The sequence below is a fragment of the Pinus tabuliformis genome, chromosome 9 (genome assembly GCF_031772625.1).
Source record: "Pinus tabuliformis cultivar Carrire ecotype Pingquan chromosome 9, CPIR1, whole genome shotgun sequence".
In the NCBI taxonomy this organism is placed as follows: Eukaryota; Viridiplantae; Streptophyta; class Pinopsida; order Pinales; family Pinaceae; genus Pinus; species Pinus tabuliformis.
Genome location: NC_142307.1, coordinates 785,129,517 through 785,137,710, shown reverse-complemented (window position 1 = coordinate 785,137,710; position 8,194 = coordinate 785,129,517). Strand labels below are relative to the sequence as shown.

Sequence of the window (8,194 nt, the reverse complement as noted above, 5' to 3'; positions counted from 1 at the left end):
TAAGGTATAGATCATCAAATAAAGCATGTGATTGGCATTTAGGACTTGGCACTTCTTAAGACTATTTAATTAGTGGTTTGACATATTAATGAATGGCATCCTTGTCAAACAACAGTCATGACATCATCATCTAGAACTAGGCATCTCAAAAATATTTTCCATATTGTCCAATTCCATATTGACATCAATGGCAACCTTAATTAACAGTCTACATTCACTAGATCAGTTCTCTTTTCTGTGCAGATATACACTTACAAGACAACACTGCAATTTATAATCGAGATAAAGACTTATGGCTTACAACCTCTCATGCCCGCTTTCACGTGTGCTCTCTTGGAGAATCTAATTCCAACCACCTGTTATGTGTCAAAACCATCCCTCCAAGTGTGCTAGTTCAGTTTCACTTAGTCCAGTTTAAGTCGAGTTTCACTCCAGTCATTTATTAGTGATGTTTCCAATGTAATCTTATTTAAGTGATTTGTAATACTAAGAAGAAAAGTCCTTTGCTCCATCTTTTTGTTCTCTTCAATTTTTGTCATGGTATTAGAGCACTAGGTCGCATAAGACTCCATAGAGAGCATCGTTTAAAATCATTTGGGATTAAAAGAAAAAATGTGAAAGCCGAGGAAAAAAGAGCAATTGCACAGTGTTAAAAGAGGTTAAGAGTGTAGTATTCATAGCTCAGCCAAGAAGAAATTACGGACAAAGTTGTAGACTTACGAATTTGTTGAGTTCTTAATTTTTTCGCACCCTATGCATTTGAAGAACTATGCACACTTGCGCGCAACAGATCCCTTTGGTGCTGCGCCCACGACAAAGGTTGAAGCAACATTTTGAAAAGGTAAGAACGATTTTTTTAAGGTACGTGTGCCTCGTATTTTTCAATCCCTTGTCATGCTCCGTGCTCTATGCGAAAAATCTGTTTTCCTTGAAAGCTTTATATCTTGTCACATTCCCAAGGTTGAAATATGTGGTAAAAGTCAAACGAGCTTCACGATTATGTGATTGTATTGCGTTGAGTAGGAGATTCAAGTTTTGTTAAGAGGTCACGAGGTATCTCTATTTCATTTTTTTATGCTCTTCATTTCAAAAAGTTCACATAGCTTCGTATTCAAACAAACAAGGCTTTGTTTTATTTCATGAAAGAAATTATTTCTTAAAGGATTTTAAGTACCTTATGATATGCCCTCGTGATATAATGAGGTATGGGTTAGTTGAAAAGTGTTTTTTTTGAAAAAAAGGTTATTTAAAATAAAAATGAATTTCTTCATGTATGGTTTAAAAAAGGAAGATGTTCAAAGTCTTAAAATGGGCTTATTAAGAGAACAATGCAACATTTTTTTTTTTGTAAGCTATGGTGTTGCTCTTTTTTTTTCTATTACTTCAAATCAAAATAAACATCAAGAGTAAGGTTGCCTTCAACTCGCCCTCTTGGGGAAACCGAGTATTTAAGCCACCTAAAGTTCTTAATAGCCGACCAAAAATAAAAGATCCATAGTCTGATTATCCAGGCTAAATACACTAAACAGTCTTTCAGGTTTCTAATCCTACTTGCATGCATATAACGATTTTCTACTTCTAATATTTGAAACAAACTGAAATTATCTATACTATGCAGTTTCATCAAAATTAATACATATCTATAATTAATCAGCTTCTGCCTCTGGTCGCTGGGTAGTCTCCTTGTTTGCATTCTGATTTCCTTCCCTTATCATTTGCTGGATCTCCTCAAGCTTCTTTTCCTGCATCTCCAAGGTAATCTGAATAATTCTGAGCTCCCTCCTCAGGTTGGGAACTCCTTGCGCTAGTTCAGCCATCTCTGTTGCAGCTTGCTCCAGAGCTTTAGCCAGCAATCTTTTCATCAACCAGTATATATGTAGGGACTGTTTAAATAATGACATTCTACCCCTAGTGTTACCAGGGTCGTGGAGTATGAACTCCCAATCCTCCATCTCGGAGTCGGACTGAGCTTGTATGGCGTCTTCCTCCATATTCTGGATAATTCTTCTAATTCTTGGGTTCGTGTTCTGGTTATATGCCTTCTCTGCTTGCTGAATTTTCCTATCCAACGATTGGCTTGTCTTTTTGCCCGGTCTCCCCCTCTTCCCTTGTCGTCCTCCCCTTTCTCCTCGGTATCTGCTCTTTCCTCTGCCTCTCGTGCTGCTCGGTTCCATCCCGCTTCCCGCACCTCTTCTTCCCCTCTGTCTGCCGCTCTGCCTTACCTTTCCTCCCCGCTGTCCTAGCTGCTCGTCACTGGTTTGCTGGGTCTCCCAGCCTTCTACATTTCTGCTTCGCTCCTTACCCCGCCTGCACTGATCTTGCCGGTCCTCTTCCTCCTCAGAATCATCGTAAATTTCATATATCTCCTCAACTGTCTCTTCCTTCGCTACCGCCTTGCCTTTTCTGTCCCTGTCTCTGCATACCTCGGCTTCCATTTCTTCTACTACCCTTGCTCTCTTCCTGGTTTCCATGGCGACCTCAGTGAGTTTTCGGCGCAACTTCGCTCTGTAACAGTTCTCCACCACCTTTCCTCTCCTCACTCTCTGAGTTCCTAAGCAATTTTCTCATTGTCGAATCCTTTGTTTCCGCCCATTTATAATCTTCCTTACTCTAATCCGCTTACCTGTCAACTTGGCCTTTCGCTGCCACCTATTGCTTTGCCCTCTGCCTTTCCTATCAATTATCCGTCTTCCCTCATTTCCATTTATGGATTCTGACATACCTCTTTTTCCTCCTCTCGGATCACTTGCGTTTATTATCTTGCTGTATGGTGGTTGCTTCATTCCTGTCGTCGCACACTTCTGCTGTACTACAGCATGCCTGTCCATTATATCATTTCCCCGCCTTGTCTGACATTCATTAAATTTCTGGGCTTGCCGATCCATCTCACCTGCCCGTCGCACGAATGCTATGATTCTCGTTTGCTGCTTGCTCATTATTTTCATTCGTTGCTTGTTCATGGTCATAATTAATAATACTGGCCAATTCCTCCCACTCTCTGTTGGGCCGCAACGTTCTCCACTGATTGTCGATCTTGCCGTTTCGACCCTTGCAACCCCAATTCGCAAGGAAATCTGCCGCTCGGTTTCCATTCCTTTTCACATGATTAAAGATTTTATAGTCAATTCTTTTTAGAAGATCCGCTATTTCTTGAACGATCCCTACCGTTCGCCAACTATTGGTGACCTGCTCCCAGTTCTTCCCGTTATTCAGTTTCTTTAGGATTTCAATTGCTATCTGAGAATCTCCTTCTATTTCCAGGTTTCTATAGCCGTTTCGAGTCGCAATTCTCAAACCTTGGCGAATCGCCCATAATTCGGCCTCATTATTTGTCATCTCGCCGCCCCACTTTGCATAGATCCATCTGGTGTTTCCCTGACTGTCTCGAAAGATTCCTTTGAATCTGGCATTACCTGGGTTCCCCTTCGATGCCCCGTCAAAGTTTAACTTCGTAAAGTTGTCTTTAGGGTATGCAAACTTGTCATAGCTTTGAGGTCTCGTACTAAGTCTATCAATTTTTTTGTTATGCACCATTTCATATTTCAAATTTAGGTTCTTTAGAATTTGCTCCTCTCCCTGATCTGCTTTCCATTCTTCCGCATCCCACTTCTCTACCAGAATTGATTCTCTAGTTAAGTTCACTACTCTGTTCCATATTGTTACCGTGTTTTTAGATTTGTCTTGGAAAACTCTGCGGTTCCTTTCTTTCCATACCATCCAAATCACAAAACCGGCAATGAGATCCCAGGCCTTTCGGATTACTTTACATTGAAATTTTTCTTTCTGCCAGTGGAAAATCACTTCATTTGTTTCTCTCGAAGACCTCTCAGGTTTCTGGAATAGTTTCCCGGTTTCCATCCATAGGTTCCTGGCATATACATACTTGATTAGTAGATGATCTTGAGTTTCCGCTTCCTTATTGCACAAATAACATTTTGAAGGCCCACTGAAACCTTTCTTTTGAAGTTTATCCCACGTCAGGATCTTGTCCTTAGCTACTAGCCATGCGAATAGGGTAATTTTCGGCCACCAGTTTTTACCCCAGATGACCTTCCAGTCTTGGTTTTCTTCAGTGGTTCCCTGTTGGTCTGCCAGATAGTATGCCTCCTTGACCGTAAAGGATCCTTTCATTGACTTCCCCCATCTGAGGATATCCCTACCCGTTCGCGCTTTTACTTTCCTGGACTCTACCTCTTCCATGAACGCTTCCTGTTGTTCTTGATCTATCTCGATGCCCCATTCCTCTGGTGTTGTCCATTTCCGCCATATTCCATCCAGTTCGTCTTCTTTCCAATAATCTTTGACGTATATATGGTTGTCTCCTATTTTTTCCTGTATGTTCTGGATTTTTTGTATTCTGCTCATTTTCCCCCTTTGTTGCCATTTCTCGTCCCAGAATTTGGCCTCCCCTCCTCCTCTAATTTCCCAGAAAACGTTCTTATCTACTATATCTCGATTTTGACGGGCTAGATCCCAGATTGCCGAGCCCTTCGGGGTTTCCTGCATTCGGTAAATATCCTCCGTAGTATCTGGCATATTGTACTTGTGCCTCCATAGTTGCTTCCATAGGTCATTGCCCCCTCTCAGCCATCGCCACCAAAGTTTTGCACCGAGCACCTTGTTGAGTTTATCCGGATCGCGCAGACCCAAGCCTCCCTCCTCCTTTCGTTTCGTCAGATGTTTCCATGATACTAAGGCCCACTTCTTCTGTTGGGACGAACCTCCCCAAATGAACTTCCTCAGGATTTCTCTGATCTTGGTGCAAACCCCTTGAGGCACTGCCATAATCGATAGTGGATATATGGGGATTGCCTGCAACACTGATTTCACTAAAACAATCCTTCCAGCAATGTTTAAGGTTCTGAAGGCCCAGTTAGCCACTCTGTTTTTTAATTTCTCTAGGAATCCTTGCCAGTTTTTCTGTCTTTTAGAGTTGAAATCCAATACGTTTCCCAAGTATTTCGTTGGGAGTTCCCCTTGCTTAAAACCTACCATCCTGGTCAAGTGGCTTTTAACTGACTCTATGGTATTGAATATAAAGGTGCAAGATTTTTCCTTATTGATTTCCATCCCAGATGCTTCCGCAAATAGGTCCAAAACCTTCTTCAGATTTCTCACTTCTTTTACGGTTGGCTCCCCAAATAACATGATATCATCAACGAATTGCTGATGGGTTATTGGCAATTCATTACCCCATAGTCTTAGCCCTTTGATTTTATTTGCTGCTCTTTCTTTTTTAAGATACCTGCCCAGACCTTCTGCTGCAAGAATAAATAGGAAAGGAGATAGGGGATCGCCTTGTCTTATTCCTCTAGATGCCTTAAAGGTTTTCGAGGGAGTTCCATTGACTAATATTGAGAAGTTTGGAGTTGATATAAGACTGTGCACCCACTTTATCCACCTATTACCAAAACCGAAACTTCCCAAAATTTCTTCCAAGTATTGCCAATTGATTCTATCATAAGCTTTCGACAAGTCTAATTTAATCATCATTCCTTTTTGCTTCTTTGCCTTCAGAGAATGAATTACTTCTTGAGTAACCACTAGACCATCTAGAATTTGTCTACCTTCTACGAAACTGGTTTGTTCAGGGGATATCAGACTGTCTAACAGGGGTTTCAGTCTTTTGGCCATCAGAGATGCAATTATTTTGTAGATAACATTACATAGGGCAATGGGTCTAAATCCCTTAGCATCCTCTGAATTATCGTTTTTAGGAATCAAAGTGAAAAAAGTGGAGTTAAGTGCTGGCCATACCTTTTGGTTTATACGAGATTCTTCTATCAATTCCAGAATCTCCCTTCCCATAAAGTGCCAGCCCACTTGATAGAAATCGACCGTAAAGCCGTCCGGTCCTGGCGCTGTTCCCTTCTTCATGCTCATCACCACTTCCTCCACCTCTTCCAAACTAGCTGCTCTCATTAGGGCTCTATTCTGGTCTTCAGTTACAACCCTGGGAATGGCCGTGCAAACTTCCTTTATAGCTTCAGACCTGTCCATGTGAGGTTCAGTCAATATTCCTTTGTGATATTCCATCAACACTTTTTCAATCCCTTCCTGATCAACAATCCTCTCTCCACTCTCGTTTTTGATAGAAAATATTCTGTTCCTTTGCCTGTGTTGTATCATTGCTTGATGAAAAAATCTAGTGTTCCTTTCCCCCTCCCTGAGCCATTTTATTCTAGATTTCTGTCTCCATAAGACTTCTTCCTGCTTTCTCCTCTCCTCCAGTTTTCCTAAAATTATCCCTTCTTTTCTGCTGCTTTCCTCTGTTCTCCCTTCATTTATTATCCTTTGTTGCAAAGCTTCCATTTCTTCTTCCAGCTTCTGTTTTTCCTCCATGATATTTCCAAATTCTTCCTTGTTCCATTTCTTTATCCTTCCTTTTAGCTCCTTAAGTTTAAGTTGGAAGGTATGCATTTTTCCTTTTCCCTGTACTGTGCTTTGCGTCCACCATTCTTCCATTTTTTTGAAGAATTCCGGGTGTCTAAGCCAAAAGGCTTCAAATCTGAAGGGCTTCTTGCCAAGATTAGCCTTAATATCCACTTCCAGTCTAATCGGCCAGTGATCAGAGCCAAGAGATGGCATGATCTTTGCTTCTATGAATACATCTCTGTTCATAATTGTTTCTGATACTAAGAACCGATCTAATCTGGATGCTATCTGATTCTTTCCCCCTCTCCTATTGTTCCATGTGTAGACTCCGTTGATAGTTGGTAAATCAACCAGCCTCAGACCATCTATCATATCATTGAACATTTCCATATATTGGTCCGTTTTCATTATACCTCCCCTTTTCTCTTTTAGGGACCAGATTACATTGAAATCTCCTCCTACAATCCATGCTGTCTCCGGATGTAGTCTTCGAGTTGCTTGCAAATTTTTAATGAAATTTTCTCTGTCTCCCGGAGTATGAGGACCATACACCCCTGAGATGATGACCCTTTCCTTCGTCCCCGCTATTCTTCCTGTGCCTGTAAGGATTCTGGTCATGCTGGTCCAACTCTCAAAAATTATCTCGTTTGGGTTCCACAATATTGCAATGCCTCCCGCTGAACCGATTGCATCCTGTCCCATGACTTCGTATTGGAGTTTACTATTTTTGATTATTCCTTCCATCTGCTGCATGGTGATCTTTGTCTCTTGTAGGATCATGATACTTGGCCTGTCTTTTTTTAGTTTCTCTTTCATATATCTCTGCTTACCCTTACTATTCAGACCCCTAATATTCCAGCTGATAATAATCATTTTAAACTCTTGGAGGAGTGGAAAAATACCTCTGACAGAGGTATCACTTTACCTGAATTTATCAATATTTCGCCAACTGTTTGGATCGTTTCATTCATTGTTTTCCTCCCTCTTTTCCTGCTGCTTTTGCCAGCCCCGCCTATTCCAATCTGACCTTTTTCCTGTTCTCCTGATGTGGTATCCTGTTTATCCATATTCTCCCCATTCCTTTCTTTATATTTTTGAAAAGCCTCCTTATATAATTGTTTTTGGCTGTCTGGTATGAATCTTTCGTCCAAGTTTTTCCATTCCTGAATTAATTGTCTCATAATTCTTTCTTCCTCTGCCTCGTTTTCCTTCTGACTTTCCGTCTCCATTTGGGTTTGATTAGTTAGTATTTCTATCTTTTCAGCTGTTTCCCCTTCATTCATTTCTCTTGGTCCTGTGTCTTTTTCTCTGGTTTCCTTGATTATTTCCATGGGTTCATTTTCTGGATCTTCTTCCTCTACCACTTTGTCCTCACCCTCTTCACTGTTTTCCTGGAGGATTTTGAACTTGTTCTGACTTTCAATGCTCAGTGATTTCGTTTGTGTTTGCGCTCTTAGTCCTTCTTTACCTGCTTTCTTCTTTCTGGTAACCTGTTGGAAACCCTTGTCTGTCTCCTCGGTTTTCTCTGCTTCCCTTTGCTGTTCTTCTTTTTTCCTTGTGTATTCTTCCTCCTTGTTTAAAGGGCATTGTCTATATAGGTGACCATACTCATGACATCTTCTGCATCTGAAAGGGATATGCTCATAATCTAATGGCTGTTGCCAAACTTCATCGTGGTATTCCAGTTCTATGTATTCCGGCAGAGGTTCAGCTATATTCATGTATACACATAATCTTGCGTAAGATGTATACTTGCCTTTCTTCGTTGCTTCCACTACCTTGACAAAGGCACCGATCGTGTTACCTATACCTTCCATAA

The 8,194-nt window shown here is 41.1% G+C and overlaps 1 protein-coding gene across 1 annotated transcript; it reads right to left on the bottom strand.

The window, feature by feature from the left end:
* Nucleotides 1-2,886: 2,886 nt before the first annotated feature.
* On the bottom strand, nucleotides 2,887-7,077 carry LOC149151083 (uncharacterized). The gene is made up of 2 exons (XM_089443054.1): nucleotides 6,455-7,077; nucleotides 2,887-5,992 (listed from the first exon to the last, which is right to left on the bottom strand). The coding sequence occupies exons 1-2, from the start codon at nucleotides 7,075-7,077 to the stop codon at nucleotides 2,887-2,889; spliced, it is 3,729 nt and encodes a 1,242-aa protein (XP_089299180.1).
* Between the last annotated feature and the right edge of the window lie 1,117 nt (nucleotides 7,078-8,194).